Source organism: Metopolophium dirhodum, chromosome 9, assembly GCF_019925205.1.
Source record: "Metopolophium dirhodum isolate CAU chromosome 9, ASM1992520v1, whole genome shotgun sequence".
Classification (NCBI taxonomy): Eukaryota; Metazoa; Arthropoda; class Insecta; order Hemiptera; family Aphididae; genus Metopolophium; species Metopolophium dirhodum.
In genome coordinates this window covers 7,771,428-7,792,645 of record NC_083568.1, presented here as the reverse complement: position 1 = coordinate 7,792,645, position 21,218 = coordinate 7,771,428, and the positions used below count along the sequence as shown (strand labels likewise).

The 21,218-nt window shown below is 36.7% G+C and overlaps 1 protein-coding gene across 3 annotated transcripts in view; it reads left to right on the top strand.

Annotated features, from left to right (window-relative positions):
• Positions 1 to 12,910, top strand: part of LOC132952309 (uncharacterized) — a 68,772-nt gene extending 55,862 nt beyond the window's left edge. For all 3 annotated transcript variants that reach the window (XM_061024581.1, XM_061024582.1, XM_061024583.1), the window contains exons 3-7: positions 4,280 to 4,451; positions 7,984 to 8,045; positions 9,869 to 10,013; positions 10,110 to 10,206; positions 11,153 to 12,910. In XM_061024581.1, coding sequence (XP_060880564.1) covers positions 4,280 to 4,451; positions 7,984 to 8,045; positions 9,869 to 10,013; positions 10,110 to 10,206; positions 11,153 to 11,230 — 554 coding nt within the window. In that variant the 3' untranslated portion in view covers positions 11,231 to 12,910. The remainder of the gene's footprint in view (positions 1 to 4,279; positions 4,452 to 7,983; positions 8,046 to 9,868; positions 10,014 to 10,109; positions 10,207 to 11,152) is intronic.
• Positions 12,911 to 21,218: the final 8,308 nt, after the last annotated feature.

Here is a 21,218-nt window from a genome sequence, read left to right as displayed (position 1 = left end):
AGTATTATATAGTACGTTTTTATATAATAAGTAATAAGTAATAACATTACATTAGCGCGAATATCGTACATATACCTGCAGTGCCGCGCGTATATATAATAGGTTTGTGGATACAAAAAGAAAATAGACGTTTTTTTTTTTTTAAACGGACAGACAACGTTGAGAGGTCGACAACGACAGGTGGCGGTGGGGTGGTGCCGAGGGAGAGAGACGAGAATCTCTATAATAATGTATAACTAGAAGACCTAACCACCGCCGACGGTCTGACTTTTACGACCACCGGCCGTCGTCTCCCTCGTGACAACACAATTATTTTTATATCTCATACCTGCAGCCTACCCATCATAATATGGGTGTAATATAATATTGTGTGCGTGTGGCGGTGGCGGGGCATACCGCGGAGAGGAGACCACCGCAATTTTCGCGGAGACCGTTTGTCGGCGGCACGTCTCTTCGCCGCCGCCGCCGGCCCGCGTGTGTGTATATCATAGATAGCGTCGTCTCCGTCGTCCCTTATATTGTTATTACAATACTTTTTCGCTCCTTTTCGGCCCACACGTATGTAATATTATTATCACGGTGTGATGCAGCCCGCCGGCACTGGTGCAGAGGCACCGGCGAGGAGGTCACCATATAGTCACGCGCAGTTTACACGTCGTAATATTATTTCACGATTGTCTCCTCACAACGTATGCGATGTTGTCGCCCCCGACGCGAGCCCCGCCTATCGCGCGGCGGAATTTCGGTTTCGTCTGTACTCGGGATTCTCATTTTCTTCCTGTACACACCTATATATACGAACTACTACGGATACTCCGCAGTGAGTTATTATAATTCATCTGTTCGCCTGTAATAATAATATAATGATAATAATAATAATAACGATAAACAGGTGCTGTAACTCGAAAAATACCAAAACTCGGTTAATTGGCGGTTTCTATAATATGTATATACACGTATATAACACGCGCGTATATAATATTATAGCGAGTAGTTTCTATGGTACGTATATAATACGATATTTCCCATGGACGAGAGAAAAAAACACCGTTCACCGTGGTAAAATAATGAATCCAGTTTTAAATAAATTACCGTATATTAATAATATTATAAGAAATTGATATGAACAAAAATGCGGATAAACACTTAACGACATTTCCCTACGAAAATTACTATTGCATGACACAATGTATATATATATATAATATATACATATTATATCTATGTATAATGTATACACTATATATACGTATAATATTATGAACATTTATTTATATAGGTACCACTACGCGCGTTTTACCGACCGTCACCGTGTTCTCGTCGATTATACTTATAATAATGTACTACTGCACGCACGCACGAACACACGCGTTTACCGTAATAGAGAAAAACACGGAAAGTTATCCGTATCAAACCTATAGGTACCTTCCTATTTTATTTTCCTCAACACGACAATTTTTCGAACACCCCGCAGTACGTAGCTATATATATATATTCATACGTTTAATACACCTTATACATATTATGTTATATACGCGCGTATCGATATGAATTGTCATAATAGACTCTATTCGTAAACATATAATATAATATTAGTCAATATTCGGTATACAGTACGTCAGTACCGCGATTCAAGATGCGAATGTGGGTCTTATCTATTAAAGATAATATTATTATGTCCTATAAAACCGTGGTCGATATATACGTATACCTACGTACTTCAGCGACTCGCCGATCCAGGTCTAAAATATTATACGTTCTCGACGGTCGACCGGGACGCGCGAATGGTTCAGTGTATAGTATATTATCGTTGTTGATAAAATAATATACATACCTACTCGTGCATTACAATGTTTTTTGATTAAATTATGCCATATACATACAGTGTTACTGTGAGAGCCTTATTATTTATTATCTACTTATGTTTTGAATTTCAAACCGTCGTCCGATGACGAATTAATACAATATGGTCAGTGATGATAAGTTCCGACGTATGTTCGTATGGTACGGGTATCATCTGTTGCTTGGCTATATAGTATGTCTAGTTTAATCATCACGACTTTTGGCTAATGACAACATTTCGGACTTCAGCCAATAATAATAAGTATTGCCCGACTGCACGTGTGGCTAATGACAAAATTATGATATAACGTAACAATATAATATATCTATATATATATATAAAAAAATATTACATGTAGGACACGACTTTACGAGTAATTGTGATATAACTGCAGTCTGTAGATACCTGGGTTTGTCGTGTAGTTTAATCATTTTATCGCTGTATCGCGAACAACCGCTATCGATAAACGTATATATTTTGTAGATGGGTGTACCTAACGTAATTTATGGTTCGTTATTGTGATTATCAAAATTGATACAAAAAGCTAATGTGTCAAGTACTACATTTTATATAAGCGTTTCTAATCCCTGAAACATAAACAACAAATATAACTTTCTTTTATATAAATGTTTTGGGTAAATCGTAAAACAAGTTTAAAAATGATAACTTCTTGTACTCTGTGCAGCGAGGAAACACGCCGATTTTGCGCTTTCCACGTGACACCCTGCCATCGAGACGGGTTCCACTATGTCACGCGTAGGGATGCGCAGAAGAACCAAATTTTGTAGGACCGCGACGCGTTCTCCCGTTGTGCAGAGTATATTATGTCATAAATTGACATGATTTAAAATGTAAAAATATATATATATATTATGATCAGGGCTTGAATGTCGATATCCTTAAGAAAAAATATAAGTAGGTACGACATAAGCATTTTAAAAAATACCGGAAAAAAATGTATCGAGATAAATAATACTTTTTGTGATTGATTCGAAAGGATTTTATCGATCTAAAATATATTTACATTTCGTCGGCGGGGGTCCGCTTGAAAATAAACCGAAACATGACCTACCTATACATACTTACCATTATATATTATATAATACTATATATAGCTATCTGCAGTATCGCTTTCAACGCCAGAGACGAAAAAGCTCCTCGTAATCTTGTCGTGCGTATAAAAACACATGCACACCAACACCCACCCACCCACACACTTCAAGAGGTGTATCATGTCGTATAATATTATAGACGTATATGACATTATAAAACGAAAAACAAAAAAAACGACGCGCGCACGCGTGTGTGTGTTTGTAGACGCGATGATCTCGAAATGAATACAAATCGTACATCCGTTTCGGGTCGCCCGGCGCGTTACAATATAATCTTCGTGGCCACCGTACCCTCCGCGTCGTCGTCGTCGTCGTCGCCGGTGCGTCTCGATACCGGCAAAACCATTGTCTGTGCGCTCGCGCGCGTGTGCTTAAACCGCCCCACCGGGGAGGGGGGAGGGGTGCGACATGCACATGTACATAATAAAACAGCATATAACACATCGCGACTGCGGCGGTGGCACGCTATTATACGTCGTCGTAATAATAATAATAACATATTATAATACTTATAGTCCCTTCCGGCTCCGTTTTCGTACAATAAAGTGCGTGTACCGTTATCACGCGCCGAGCGCTCCGAAAGATATCGGATGTCCGGGCTCGTCGCGCGGGAGGTCCCTTCTATATATACCTAGGTGTGTTGTATGTGATCGCGGCCATTGTTCTTGTACGACTCGCGTACACAATATATCATATATATATATATATATAACTACCTAGATGTCTTATTCACCACACATGTTTTTTTTTTGTCATGATATATATATATATATATATTATTGTTGTTATAGTGTATCGTGTAGATAGGTGCAGGTTCGGATTTGACGGAGGGAATTAAGGGGTGCACCTGCCCGGGGCCACACGTATTTTTTAGGGGCTCCTGTTCTTAAAATATGAGAAACTGTAGTTCGGATCCTAGACTTTTTCTTTAGGAAAAGAAATAACTGTGTTTTAAAATAAAAACGGTCGATTTTAAATAATTATAATATATTATATTGTATATCACTGCAGGACGTGATTACTTATCGGTTTTCGTGTATATTAACAATTGAAGACTAACTGTGGATTGCACTTAACTGCAGTTCTTAATTTGTGTATATCTATATCATTACTAGATTCCATAACTATCACTGCAATTTTTGACCATCATTCGTTATTTTGTTATAATCAGTCAATAGGATAAGTTTTAGCCCGAAAATGGGATCCTTAAAGTTTTAACCCGTCCCTGGGATGGGTGGTACGTCGGTGCTGCACCATGTATTTTACATTTTAAGATGATTTTATTGTTTCGGTTTTTAATTATTTTTTTTTTTTTTTGTTACAGACGCGTGTTCGAGTAGGTCGATGCCGAAACCGCGACCGTTGCAGCCGACGGAACGGCCGAACGTCACCTTCCACACCACCCCCTGTCCAACCGTATACGCCAAATGGTATTGTCTCAACGAGGCCACTTGTTTCGCCATCGCAATCGGCGAATCTGTGCTGTACAACTGCGAGTGAGTATAATATTATGATTTAGTTATACACGTAGGTATACCTCCTATACTATTAAGCGATTGCGCGTAAATTATAAGTAAAATGCATTTCGTCGGAGCAACATGGGAGTACCCCCCTTTAAGCATAGGTATACTGCCTCTTCGGTTGGTTGTAACTGCGTTTGTAGTGAGAGTGACATTGTACCGCGATTATTATTGTCCGTTGTAAACGTGACTATGCTCCTAAAGATGCTTTTAAGACCATTTATGGTTTATAACTAATAGAATATTTATCATTTATCCTAAATTAAATTAAATGAGATCCATTCTAAATTTGAATCGATTGTATTAAATCAATGCACTCTCATGAATAAAAAAATTTGAAATATCATGGTTTTTTCGATACTGGCCGATTTGATAGTATCGTTTGTGATTTCCTTTTCAAACATTATATACAGACAATATTTTTCTAACCAATGAAAAAATAATAGCGTAGCGCCCTTACATTTGCATATATAAAAGTGGCGATGTGCAAACTTCGTTAAACATTATATTACGGTAGCGTACTTCATCTACAAGAGTATCTACGAGTATTTATAAGTGACTTTCAACCACTGAATCATATACATCTACGCGTAATAATATAATAATACAGTGGCACACCCGAGAGGGTGGACTTCGGGTTCGGACACTCTCGCCTTATAAGTTAGACGAGTAAAAATTATCAAATTATTCAATATCTATCAGAAATCAACATTTTCTGATAAAGATTTCGTTGTTATTGAATTTAATATCTATTCATTTAATTAGCTTTTACCTGTAAGCATTATAGAACGATAATATATTACTGCTATATGTATTGATACAAAACAACATTGCGTCTGTTATATGCATTCAAAATTAAAACAAGTAACAAAAAATGTTTCAGAGAATGTTGATTTTATTTTTGCGCTGTATAGATTATAAAATATTTCCTAAGCTACGCGTCCGTTCGACGATTTTCTAGCGTTCCCATCCAACTCCCCTCGAAAATTACCCGGTTGTGCCACTGTATAATCGTAATATAACAATATAATTATTACATCCAACCACCAGCTACATCTACATATAATATATTATATTATATAAGTGTATCGCGTTTTGTCGACCGCCGGCGCTACGCTAGCACACACACACACACACACACACACACACACACATAACCGTACACGTACCCAAGTATGCATTATACTTACGTACCCATATGCACGTACCTATATCGCATATAATATGTGTATACATATACGGACGAACGGGGTGCGGGGCGGAGGCGGTGGACGGGTTATAATATATGTGAATATACGACGGCGGGAGGACGATATAGGTGTACGCGCTGCACTCACACACACCGCTCACTATTATATATGTACATAGGCGTTATTAAATGCGTGTGTGTACACACATAATCCCCGGGCCGCATTGCGGGTCACGTATCTGTTTAATGCCCGAGCACGGATATCCTTCGGACCTCTTTCTCGCTCTCTCCCGCTCCCGTGCCCGCCACCGTGCGAGTGGCGCGCAGCAGTACGCCGGGGTCGCAAATATTTCAAAAATTCCTACCGCACACCCGAAAACCCGCCCGCTGCAGCTGCGCGTCGCGGCCCCGCGACGACGTCTGCAGGAAAACTCTGTAGGTACATAACAATAATAATAATAATAATGTAGGTAGGCATGTTCGACAATACATATATATATATATACGCGTGGTACGGTATATGATATAGAGCGGTATTTACCTCGGTCGTGCTCATAATAATATATAATATAACGCTGTATAACCCGCGTACACGGCGATCGTGATAATATATAATACAGCGAACGAATCGCGTGGCTTTGCAGCTTTAGGTCCGGCGCGAAAACCTCGACCGTCCTAGACAAAACGTCGTGTCGTATTAAAATATGATTATTCTCTCGTATTACGATAGTGACCGTTGCGCATCCGATTTCTGACGCGCGTATACTCGTATGCATATTGTGTATGTTGCGTGCGGCTTTCGTGCGCGCCGTCCGTCCGTCGGATCGAAAAGCGTTTCGCGAGCTGCTGTTGGAAGGGAATATATTATTAGTGTATATGCGCGAGTATAGATATATACATAGGTAACGTACGAGATTAAACTTTGGAGTTTAACGTTCCGAAACGGTTGATTCGGGCGATTAGATGTTAAAAATAAACGTGCGAAATACACCGCGTATTACACATATGCATATAGACATTACATACGTGTATAATATGCCTACCCACCGCGTTCGCCGTTTTTCCGTTGTGATGATATATTATAATAGTCCGTAGTTCATTCGCGGATTATTGTCGTGGACAATATTGCGGAACATTTTCTGACGTTTTGTCGTTTTTCGTATAGATATATCTACATTCTCCGAATGTAGTAATAACCGTGTGCGCGTTGTGCGCTGCACGTATAATACCTATGTATTTTATTGTGTGCATCTGCAGTTTACGATTTTTTTTCCCTTTGGTTTCTAATTTAATTTTGAATATTAACGAAGAAATAAAACGAAACTTTCCACGGAGAAATCATTTGCTTATTAATTACGATGACGCCGAAAAAGGAAAAATCCATTTGAATTACTCATGCATAAACATATTTTAGTCGGAGAGAGGAGTATACCGAATACACATGCACACACTCTGCTCGTATATATATATATGGAACGTGGGTTTCTTGTGTGTTGGGAAACGATTTTATAGTGTATATACCGTAATATATATAATATGTATATGTGTGCGTGTGTGTGTGTATTTATAGAGAGAGAGAAGGAAACGGTTCCATAAATCTTCAGACAATGTTCGAAAATTGTACACGTTTACTCGGAAATCGTATTATATTACTTATATATTATACGTTTAAAAAGAATCGGATTAACGAGACACGCACAAACGGCCTTTGAAACAGAAATTATTACACCCGCGGCCGTTACACAAACGAAGTGACTTGTTGTTGATAAAAATCAATTCGGAACAAGGTCGAGACACACAGCAATATACTATTACTGCTGCAACGGGCATCGTAATTTTCTAAGGAGTGCTTTTGGCGCAGAAAGCGAATTTAACTTACTGTATACACACACACACTTACACATATTATACTTAATATATTGTGCTTACTTGCAGTGTATTACTACGCGTGTGTGTGTGTGTGTGTGTGTGTACATATATATATATATACATTTGTATAAATTTATATTATAATAAATACGTTGTACGGTACTTTAATGCAGTGGTACGCTATAGTAGACGGAAATACGAATTTTATCGCGATAACGTTTTAATTGTTATACTTGATTTTTCCCGGGCGATTAGACTCCGCGCCGTGCCATATAGACGCACGCAACACACACAACACACGCACACACACAACCATAATATGATAATAAATTATTATTTCCGTAATGCTGTTAATATAATATCATGACGTTATGCATTGTATTTGGGCACTTGGCCCGTGTCGTAATAGTACTATATTATAATAAATGTAATGTGCTTTTCGTGTTTCAGATGTCCCGACGGCTTCATGGGACAGAGATGCGAGTTCAAAAACTTGGACGGCTCGTACACGAGTAAGTAGTATAATACGTATGATATTACACGTATACTATTATGCGTACCTCGCATACACGCGCTCGTCTATATCATTATAATATTATACTATTATTATAATGTGATACCGAGTTACCGAAAACTCTGGTGTGTGTACGCGTCTTATATGAAAATTAAAAAAAAAAACACACACACGCGTATACAGAGCGGTTTGATAGACAATCCCCACGCCACATCATACTTAGGTATATATATATATACACGATGTAAATATATATATTATACTTAGGCATATATATATATATATTATATATACAACGCGATGTATATATAATATGTAATACGCGCGAGCGGTTGATGGACGTCGTTATTTTTACAAACGGAATTTTTTTTCATTCGAAAATAATTACTGTTCACAGTGGCGGCGGAGATGACAATAAAAATCTGTGTACGAGTAAATCAACACACGAAGCCTATACCGATTTACATTTTTTTTTTCTTTTTATTATTACGACCGCGATTTTGGGCGCCGTCCAAGAGAGCGGTCGGTTTATTAAAACCGTCGAGCGCACACACACACCACTTGCGCGGCGCACACAATCGTCTGCGCGCGCTATTTTCAAATTGTAAAACGAACGCGAGTGAAAAAGGAGAAAAAAAAAAAACCTAAAAACCAAAAACAATAAAAACGATGTCGTGTCACTTGGGTGGCCGAGGGGGGTGGGGACCTGCGCTGCAGCGTATAATATAGCTTTTGACGAAATCGATTGATTGCCGTCCGCCGCGATCTCTTATTACCGCCGCCGCCGCAACATAAACGAAACAACAAATCCGTCGGCGGCGCGAAGGCGGTGGCTGAGGAGGTGGTGGACGAGAGGAGGAGGTTACATTGTGTGAGTTATTTTTTTATTTCGAAGGCGACCCGACCGTCGTCGTCTCTCCGCGACCTCGTCTCCTTCGCCGCCGCAACCGCCGCCCGCCCTCGTCCGAGTTTGCCACATTTCGATTTGATTTAATATTGTTATTATCATCATTACGATGTATAAATATATTAATGCTCGCGCGCCATCACGTCGAGACGATGACGAAAATCCACCGAGAGAGAGAGAGACTTGACCGTCCGAACTGCATCGGACGCATCATGAATGGGCCGTGGCGACACCGGTGCACACACACACACACAATCGCTAGTGTAACAATAATGTAGACTTGCGTCTTGCACGGTATACATGCCTGAGTGTGAGTGTGTGTGCTTACATAACGTCGTGTGTAGACTTGAGCGCGCACAGGTGGAGGCAAAGAAGAAACGAGACCGCATACCAAACCCGCGCTCGGTCCGGCATACTAATGATTTACCCACTATATAGGTATGCGCCATCATCCCTCCTCCGTCGCAGCGCTCGCCGCGTTATTAAAATAATAATAATAAAAAGAAAACGACACCGCTCGATTATAATATACGTATTACGTATCGCATACGATTTTTCCACGTCCATTATGAAAACAACGATAAGATGATAATAATAATAATAATATTATAAAGCGTACAAAGTAAACGCGCGTCGTACTATTATTATCATAATAGCCAATAGGCATGCGTACACAATGTTATTATATATTATCTACCTATAGTGTCTATTATGTATACGCGACGGTAAAGTTTGACTTAAACCGCGTAGCTCTGCTTGCCCACACTGTACATGTGGTGTGCGTGTTTTTAAAATATTTTATTATATAAAATGCTATAATATCGTGTATAATATTATTATGACAATACGGACAACGATAACATTGTAGACGACTCTCGTGTTTTAATATTGTTTCGACGTTTGATTTTCCACAGCTGCCCGACGACAAGTGATGCTGGAATCGGCCAGCATAGCATCGGGGGTCAGCGTGGCGGTAGTGTTGGTGTTCATAATCTGCACCACGTTTTACGTCAGGTCCAGGAGACAGCGGAAACTCAAGTTGAACGCAGCCGACGTCTCGTAAGTCAGCCAGCTGCAGAGTTATAATATAAACCTTTACAAATATAATACAATGTAGTATCGTCTAAATTCTAGTTTTTGTTATCTTGTTCACAGAATGGTAGACGGCAACTGGACGGACGCGGAAAAGCGGCCGTTCTCGTATCGTCCGAAGCACACGATCATCACAATTCCTCTAAAGACAGTAATCACAGTGAGTGTATATTGTGTTATTATGGTGTAATACCCGAGTATAATACAAAATACGAGCCCGGTATATTCTATTGGACGAAAACGGATTATTTTTTTTTTTTTTTACGAATATAAAACCCACGCGGTTATTTTATTTTTCCGTTTTTCGGTTTTAATCATTTAGGTCGTCGTCGGTCGTCGACGATTATTATTGTTGCTGCACACGTGAATACATAATAACATAAATGCCGCCGCGTCTCGTTTAATTAAAAAAAAGGAAACGCTAATAATAATGATAATAATGATAATAATACACTCGCACAGCCTTAAAGCCCAACACATATATGTACATTCACACAACCACCACCGTATAGTTTGTCCAAATATGGTGCAGGCGGGTATGCTAAGCAGCACAGAACACACACACACACGTATTAAAATATACATTATACGTATATAGAGGAGTCGGATGCGAATTTGATCTATACGTTAATATATGGTTTTTTACGATCTTTTTATATGCTCGTCGTCGGCGTTCTATTCTTTACGAAGAAAGAAAAAAATATATACGGCGGCAGCGGCGGCGCGTATATAAAACTATACACTCATTGAAACCTTTTTTTTTTTTTTAATATATATATAACGTCGGGAGGGAAAGAAAACATCGTGTGCGTATATATTATCATTGTTATTATAACTATATTATATCCTCTACCGTGGTAATTTAAGTACAAATCGTGGGCGAAATCATTGTAATTGAGACGTGAGGTTGGTTATAATATATTATGTTAATGTCCGAGTTATAAAAAAAAAACAACAGGCGCGCGTTTATTATAAACTTACTACTACGACGATGACGACGGTATAATATGATGGGAAACGATATATTGTTAAATATTGTGTACAAGTACCTACTTGAAATGAAAATACGATTTTTGACGGATTACGTTTGTTTTTCTCTTCCGCAGGAACAGTCGACGCGATCCTCCGGCGACGGCCGCCACCGCCCCGAAGATAGTTCGCGACAAGAACCTTTGATCGTATGAGACGACTGCAGCTGCTAATTATTCCAAAGTTATTATACGTTCAGGAGAGCAAACCGTGCGGACGACAGATGACGATTTTTTTTTTCACGGGGAGGTTCAACACAATATTTTCGGTGTCGACCGCGCAACGGGCCGCGGATACTACACACACACACACGGCACAACGGTCGTTCGGCAGCCATAATAATAATATAATATATTATTACGATACAGGCACAACAATTGATTACGACACGAACACACACACGCCTACACACACACACACACAACGCCACGTCGTCGTCCCGAGAGCCCAACGCCGAGGATTTTACACACACGACGCGCGAAATAAAATTTGAGAAATTCAAAATCGAATGTAATAAAATTTTAACCAAAAAAAAAAATTGTTTTTTTAAACGGACCGTTTCCAACTGTAGTTGTTTGTATCTCGTGTACTATATTGTATCGATAATCGTTTATTGTTGTGTTGTGATCATCGCCGTGGCATGTCATGTATAATCGACGACGTGCATATTGACACATAAAATTCGACTAGTTTTGATGTGCGTTATTTGATTATATTAATTTTTACTGTCGTCGTATAGTCGTCGACGACGTCGATCCCCTCTGGCGTGTGTGGTGTCTGTGCACCGTCGTCGCGTTTTTCTCATATTGTTTTGCCCGTCGTCCCAAATATCATCAACTCAAATATACGTGCCGCTATATTATATGATAGGAAACGCACTCGAAATTGATCATGTTATAGTGTTTTATATTGTATAAAATCGTAATTTTCGTGACATTTTTAACCTCAAACGTATATATTAATATATAAAAAAAAAAAAAAATCGTCTGAGCCAATATATATATATAATTATAGGTACATACATACATAATATATTATAATATGTTTATAAATATATGATATAATCATTATTGTGTTTTGTTTCCGCGATAACAACACATAAAAGAATAGCGATTCCGCTTGACAAGACTTTTCGACTGTAGTTGTCTCATTAATGGCTCACACACTCCCCACATAATATGTATGTGTATGTATATATTTATACATATATATAAATAAATGTATATGTATACATATTTATATATATATATAATTCTGCGAACCTATCTCTATGTGTATCTCCACCATAATATATATTATATATATATATATTATTTTTTTTTTTATAATTTTTAGAATCATTGTTTTAAACTGTTTTGTTTTTTTTTCCTCATCCCGTCTTATTATTATTAATAGTGGGTTACCATTTTTTTTCCCCAATGCTTACTAATGCGTAAAAAAAAATTATAACTAAAAAAACCGATTGTATTTTGAAAACGAGGAATTGTGAATATTTTTTTAAAAAAAACAAAATGTCTTTTCGATTTATATATAAAAGAAAATTGTGTAAAGTGGTAAATTTGAAATTTATGCGTTTTTATATTTTATATTATTATAGTTATTTATTTATTATTATTTTTAATGTAAATTATTGCTGTTATTCTCTGTTGAAAAAGTAGATTTGTATTATTGTTTCTTCGAGCGCACCTACTATACCAGATTGTTGTTATCAAATTAAGCTTACTGCCCTGTGCCCCTGTGCCCCCTCCCCCCTCATCCCTCCAGCCTGTGTGTAGTTGTATTTATGTGTATAATGAATTTTAGATACGCTAAAATAAAAATCCTTTTTTGCAGTATATTGTATGATATATATGAATATTATATTATATTATAACTGTTGTAAAAAAAAAAAGTTTTTACAAAAACAAAAAAAAAAAAAACAGAGAAATCTACCAGTTCCTAATTTTTTTATTGTAATAATTTAATATTAATGATAACAATGGTAAAAAAAAATGCTATAGTAAATTTACGATATTTTTTAGTTATTGTAAATAAAAATAAACTCAAAATATATACCAAACACTTGTTGTTACTGTGTATAATGTTCACGTCGATGTACAATATCATAATATAGTGTTTAGTACTGCTTGCATAATGTTTGCGTACAGCGTGAGACGCGGTGTGGGTGCTGGGTGGGTGCTTTCAATAAAATTTGTTTTAATATGTATACATAAAACTAATGATTTTTTCGCTACACTTCCCGGCCGACGGGCTGGCCGAGATTCGTTTGACGTATTTACTGTTTTTCACCGTTCGAATCGTAACATTATGTTTCGCAATATTATTCCCTATACGACTGGAAATCAGCAAAACCTAATGAATTACTAACGTACTACTCCTCGACATCGTCCGTCGGCCGCAGTGGCGTCAGTGGCGACACACAACTGTTTGCATTGGCGCTCTTTATAATTGACACATTTGTCATATTGGTAGAGTCTTTTCTACCTCACAAATAATTACCTCTTGCAGGTGGTTTTGTACATTTTCAACGACAATAGTCACAATTTTTTTAGTTTTAAACCGTATATTAGCTAGGTATGGGGATACTTTATGTAATATTAACTATCATCTTCTAAATTTCCTTTCGTTTCAATCATTTTTAATTGAAAAAAAATAATAATAACCGTTTTGCATTATATGTACCTATATTATATTCCTGCCAGAGGTATTATTTGTCATTTGTGTTACCCAATTTATAGAACGATGTTTAAAAGTTCCCAATGATAAATAATAATTTTGAAATCCGTAATAGCAGGTTACTCATTTTGAGAGCGGCTCTCCTTTCGGTTGGCTGTAGATGACTTTTTTTGCGTTTCACGGACAATTTTGAAACTATGCCCTTACCGTCTGATCGTCCGGCGCCGTCCAAGAGCCGTCGTCATAGACTAAGAGACCTAATATGTTATTAAACTCGCCTAGAATCATCAAAAACCACAATAGTGGCATAATAATCGTTATTTTACGATTATTCGCTATGCTGTCGCGTTTCGTCGTGTGGGGAACAATATCGTCATTGATGATATCCAATCAATCAGATTCCCTACAAAATATTAGTGTCTTACGACTGACAAGCCTAACCCGGGGTATAATGTCGATATATTATAACGTAAAAAAATATATTATTAGTGCTGGTACATCAGTGCGCGTGCGCTCCTCACTCGGAGAGCGGAAAAAAAAGAAGCAAGACTATAATATCATAGAAGCACGTTAACAATTTGACACAATTTATGTAGCCAATGTTTTGAAATGTCTTGTAACTAAAATATTTGAGTCCGTATATAACTACCGTAAAAGCTACCGCGTATAAATCCTGCGAAAGGTAAGTGTCATTTCGTCGTTAATTGTATTTTGTGTTTTGTTTATTAGATGAAATTTTTGATAAAAAATCGTGAGATATATGTTGTACACTATAATATAATATTATTATTATTATTATTATTGTGTCATTATAAAAAATTGTGAATCTATTTTATGTTTTAACTTGTCGTCATAACAGTTTTTAGTGATATTATTATTTGTTTTTTTTTTTTTTGTGATAAATTTAAACAATAGCGTACAAATAATAATTATAGTGATTGTAATAAAAACATTTATTAAATAAGTATACGTTTCAAATTATAATACAAATGCTCTTAATTATAATACATACCTATTTAATTCATAACGTGTTTCGACAGTCGGTTATTTTTATTTTGTACAAAGTCACGATTTCGGTTTTTTTTTTTTTTTTAATCATAATTTTCCAAGAATATTTGATTTAAATTGGGTCTTTTGGGTCGTTTCTAATAATATGATAATTATGCACACAAAGCTGGCTATTCAATAGCCGTATTCAACTATTCAAGAGAGAAGACCAACGGCATACGACAGAATCGATGGATTATAATGTTCCTCTTTTTGGTCGGCGACGATGAAAAAAAAAAATTTTTTACAGTTGCACATAATTGTATTTACAATTTTAAAAATAAACTATAACCAATAAGTCCATCAAAACGAGCATGTGCTTTCCAATTAATAATTATTGCGCACAACATAATATTTAAATCCCAATAACCACACACAACTCGTCATAATAAAAATAAGACTTAGGCATTGAACGTATAATATGCCTTATATTATTCACAACTCCTATTTGATTTACAAACGTAAATTAAATTGTCGAAAAATTGAAACTCATTACGAACGCATTATGTTTAATCATTTTTCGATACAAATATTTTTTGAAATTATTAATTATTAAACGACAAAATTCGCGTTGGACCCCGGGGGTCGTGTCCCGCCTGGCTCCCGTGTTTATAATCAGTGTTGAACTAAAAGTTTTCTGGGTAAGTGGATGTCGCTCTTCTGTGCAGTAGGTTACAGGTGGGTCGGTGTATAACGGATTGACGTGTATTACGTTCGAATTCAACGGTATAATATCATTTCGTAGAAGAAAAACGATTCCGAGCGGAGACGGTTTGTCAGTCTGGACGTCTTATGTTGTTAGATTATTTATTATATAGCCAGGCTGCCTGTACCCAAGTTGAATTGATATTATTATTTTTAATTCGTTTCTATGGCGATGAACAAAGCGTCAGAAATCCCGTTTTTATCGGTTTTTCGCGTATAATTTGTCGGTGGGGTTTTCCCGTGGCATCAAATAACTATTGAGAAAATCGAAAAACGACCTCACCAAAGTATCATCTTGATCCGATTTTCTAAAAGATGAGATACTATTTATTATGTTGAATCGAAGCACTCCTTCTGGTAGACATTTTGTGTACAGGATAAATACAAAAAAAAAAAAAATAAAGACCATTGTAAAACTGCTATAGCTTCCTCGCTCCGCTCAGAATCTAAAATATTATGATATATTAATATTATTAATTCTATGATATTTTAAGTGAGTAAAGTAAGTAATACTATAGTGACATAGTGTCTAAGGCGTTCGTTTTAATTGTTTTGAATAGTTAAAATTATTATCAAATTACGATTTTTTTTCTAGTAAACAAATATCGGACGTCGTATAATATTAAACACATGTATGGGTGGTATAAGCGGTAACTTATATCGTCAAAACTAAAAAGAGGGTAAGTGGCTGTCGCTCTGCTGTGCAGTAGGTTACAATTGGGTCGGTGTATAACGGATTGACGTGTATTACGTTCGAATTTAACGGTATAATATAATTGTGTATAAGAAAAACGATTCCGAGCGGAGACGGTTTGTCAGTCTGGACGTCTTATGTTGTTAGATTATTTATTATATAGCCAGGCTGCCTGTACCCAAGTTGAATTGATATTATTATTTTTAATTCGTTTCTATGGCGATGAACAAAGCGTCAGAAATCCCGTTTTTATCGGTTTTTCGCGTATAATTTGTCGGTGGGGTTTTCCCGTGGCATCAAATAACTATTGAGAAAATCGAAAAACGACCTCACCAAAGTACCATCTTGATCCGATTTTCTAAAAGATGAGATACTATTTATTATGTTGAATCGAAGCACTCCTTCTGGTAGACATTTTGTGTACAGGATAAATACAAAAAAATATTATGATATATTAATATTATTTATATTATGATATTTTAAGGAGTAAAGTAAGTAATACTATAGTGACATAGTATAAGGCGCTCGTTTTACTCAGATAATTGTTTTGAATAGTTACAATTATTAAACAGTTACGATTTTTTTACTAGTAAACAAATATCGGACGTCGTATAATATTAAACATGTGTATGGGTGGTATAAGCGGTAACTTATATCGTCAAAATTAAAAACTATTATGATATATTAATACTATTAATTCTGTGATATTTTAAGTGAGTAAAACAATACTAGTGACGTATAGTATATTATTAGGTGTTCGTTTTGCTCGGTAAATTATTTTACTCGCCCACTCACATATTATTGTTATGATTTTCAAGCGGTAAAAATCTCAAACGCACCTTTTCAAGTACGTTTTAAGTTTACACTCTGCGTAGCTATAACACTGTACAGATGTCGAAATCCGAAGTATATAACTAAACACGTGAACACAAGTCGTAACTATGCAAGTGAGATGAAAAATTCTCGGAACAATGGACAATAATACATACATATTATTATTGTTATTATAGGTTTACCAATCGCCATGTTCTGATATAATATATAGTGCGTATATGTATTACCTACCTACCTGACATTCTCGTCGAGAATACTTTTCAAATGTTTTCAGAATACGCGTTTAAATGTTTGGTGTCATTTGTATTTTGAAATACGTATTCGAACGCTGTCTTTCAAATGCATTTGAATATATAAATACAAATACATACTTAAAGGTAATCGTATAATACTTAACAAGTACATTTCTGTGGTGTGTTAAAATATATTTGTACGTTCATCACAAATGTATGCTTAAAATTATTAACAAATATAATTTCAGAGTGGTCTATGATAGGTATTAACTGTAAAGTTAATTCCAGCAATGGAGATATATGAGTTTGAGGTATTTTTGTGCTATCTGCGTATTTAATGAAATCTTAAAAATTCTCAGTGGCATATTATACCCGAAACATTATTTTAAAACCAATTTTGAATATTGAAAAATTATACTAAATAGCAATATCGTTCGTTGAAATACGAATGTAAAAAGAAAGAATGTATTTACTATTCTGGAACAAAACAAAAAAGCATTTTGATTGTATTTAAAAATGCACTTGTCAAAAAAGGTTTTATAAATACCAAAAAAGTATTCAAGAGTTCAAGTATTCAAGTATTCGTTAACGAGACTGCAGTTGTACGACTTGTACCCACATGCCCACCTGAGGATATCCGTAGTATCCGGATGTGTTGTCCCCGTCCTACACAAGTACGAAATGGCAAATTTTCGTCCACCGCGGTGTGCTGTTATAGTTCTGATATTACAGTGAATTGAACTATATTATCAAACATTTCACTCATCTAAACTGATAACTGCGGGACTCGGAACTTCATGCATTTGCATATTTCTTGGGGATCTGCATATTCAAAATCTGATTCGATACAAATTTGTTGCACGATACATACAATCCAAGTACAAAAACATACGCATACTATATTGCATATTTGACCGTGAGTTTATATATCATTTTTCATGATTAGTAAATTTGTTACGATGGGCAATGTCTTTATTATACTTAATATGTATTCAATAAAAAAAGATTTATTTTTACCAAGAGGTCGTGGCCTCTATATAGAGTTTCAGAGAAAGTAAGAATATCATTTTGTACTGCTGATAAAATTTGAACTAGGCACCTACCTAATTTAAAAAACACATAAAAAAGTAAAAATCACGGAAACAAATCTTTAAAAAATAACGCACCGGATATACTACATACTCGATAAGACGTATCATTTATCTCCAGAACCAATCATGACCCATAAGGGTCCCCAGACAGTGGATTAATGCTGTACTTTATTAATGTAAATACTATGAACAAATTTGAAATTGACATTATAAATATTGTATTGGATTCCAATGATTCTTTAATTATAAAAGTTTAAAAAAAAAACTTTTTTAAAATGGCTGTGCCCCCCCCCCCCCGAAATTTTAAGAAAATCAAAAATGTATTTCTATGGTCTATGAAATTTATTGGAAATACAAATTTGCATAGCCGTACAGTAATCAAACCCCAAAAGCCCCCCCACCCCGAAAATAAAAATCCTGGCCACTAAACCGTTGCTTTCAGCTTGTGCTCTTTTTTAGTGCGTAAGCAAGCACACATTTCATTGTTTCTTAGCGCATAAAGTTCCGAGCCCTGCTGTCTACGAGTGCTTGAAGTCTAGACGAGCGGAGCGTGGAATATTTTCAAAAACGTTAATGTTTTCTGAAAGTGATGCCGCAGTCTTATATACGCAAAACAAACCCACCCGTATAATACATTTATGTATAATATCATGCTGTGGATGATAGCGATGGGTGATTTAGAGCCCATATGTCGATCGTCGTCTGCGTCAATCTGTCGGTTTTGTACCCGCGGAGCAGTATGCGTTAGCAGGGACGTATTTAGAAAACGCGTCTTATCGGGGGAGGAGGGGGGGGCACAAACGAAAAATTCAAATCGTACATACCTATATAAGCATTACAACTCACATTTAACACAAAAATACACACAACGCGTGTTAGCTAGAAAGTATATACATATATATTAGACACCTAATGGAAAATATTTTAATCACGGCGAGAGGGAGATTACTACAGTATACTCTCGGGAATAAAAAAAAAAAAAGGTATAAAACACGTGAACGGGGAGGGTCCTCCCCCATCAAAAGCGCCACTGCGTCTCGTGCGGAATCGGACTCGATCGCCCGAGTGATTTCCGAGAGCAGTGGTCGGTCGCGCGCGCCCGTCTCGCCGTCAAAACGGAATATTGCCAGTTATCGCGTGTTAACCTCTCGCGCGCGTGTTCGCGATAATAAATCGGAGCACGTAGGTACATGCTGGGCAGGCACTGTGAATTGCAGCCTGTAATGTATAATAATAATAATAATAATAATAATAATAATAATAATAGTTAACTCTATAACATACCTACATAATGTGTGCATACAACGGCGGCGGGCAGGTATATAATATACTTGCCTATATATACGTTATATCGTGTTGTATTAAACAGCCGGTTACCTCGCCCGCAGTCGTGTATATTATATAGGTATGTCATGGCATAGGTACCCGCGACGTTATTACGATCCCGTGCGAGCAACGTAATGTGTACGGCGGTAAACGATTTTTACGACCAAACGAAAGCGAACGGCCGGGCGCGCGCGAGTGTGCGGAAAACACGTGTAAAAAAATGAGTAAAAAAAAAAAATTTCACGTGAAATCAGACGGTATTTACGCGTGGTATATGGGTATAGGTACCCGCGGTTGATTATTATACGTGTGCGTTTGGTCGCATTTTATCGGCTCGCGATTTTATTAATCCGCTGCAGCACGCGGGCACTATAAAATAATATAATATTATATAATGGGTTAACTATATACGCCCACTGCGTATAATAATTACGCGTGTCGCGCCATCAACGCGTTTTTAACATTATATATACCTATTATATGGTTTACTGCCGGAGCAATTATCGCAGGGTCGTGTTTGCGCCAAAAAAAAAACACGAAATAAAAATACGCCCGTCCCTACTAGGTACCAAAATGTATATGATATCATTGATCATATTATATCGTATCGCGAGTGCACGACCTTAACTATACGGTGTGCTCGTGCTCGCTGCTCCGTATAGTATTATATTATGTAGAGCGGTCCGCGGAGCGTCGATTCTTCGATGACGCGGTCGTTCGGAAAATCTGAGTTTTAAACACGCCTCAGGTAACATTGTTTTCAATTTTTTGAGATTTTTTTGCACTGCGGATCGTGAGGAATGCCTCGTGTGTAGTAAGTACTATATAGTAGTCATGGCGGAATTTTTTTTGGTGGCTGGGGTGGTTGGATACATTATGGTAACCATCAACATAAGACAAAAATTAAAACATTTTCAGTCACATAATAATATTATAGTATGTACTATATTATATTATATTGAAGGGATTAATTAAGAGGTGGGTAGGGTACTGAAATATATATTATATACTGAACATCATGGTTTATAAATGTTGACCACACCGCTGGTAGTAATATAACCTTCTGTTTTTCAAATGAGAACCCCCTCCCCCTTCTTTTATACCGTAAACTATTTCAGCATTATTAGCACTATTAGTAGATAGTTTTTTCGAAAATTTCGACATACCAAAATCAGAATTTGAACGAGCAGTTTTTGAGTTATTTGAGTTTGTGTTGCCACAGGACTCTCCTATATAAACAATGTAAAAGCATACAAAATCTCAAGAATTCTAAAATGGGTAAAGTCTTTAAGTATACCTAACTATATATACTTCCACAGAAGAGAATAATTATAATAAATTTATTATCAAATGAAAAAATTGGGGCGAGCGCGCACCCAGCGTGTTATAATAAACGTACCTATATAATATCACAGTGGGACGTTTGACGTTTCGCATTTCGCCGGACGGATGGGCTGAGTCGAGTTTTTCGAAAATTCGTCGTAGTCACGAGTACAATATCATTGATATTGTTATGAGAAAATTCCGTCACTGCAGG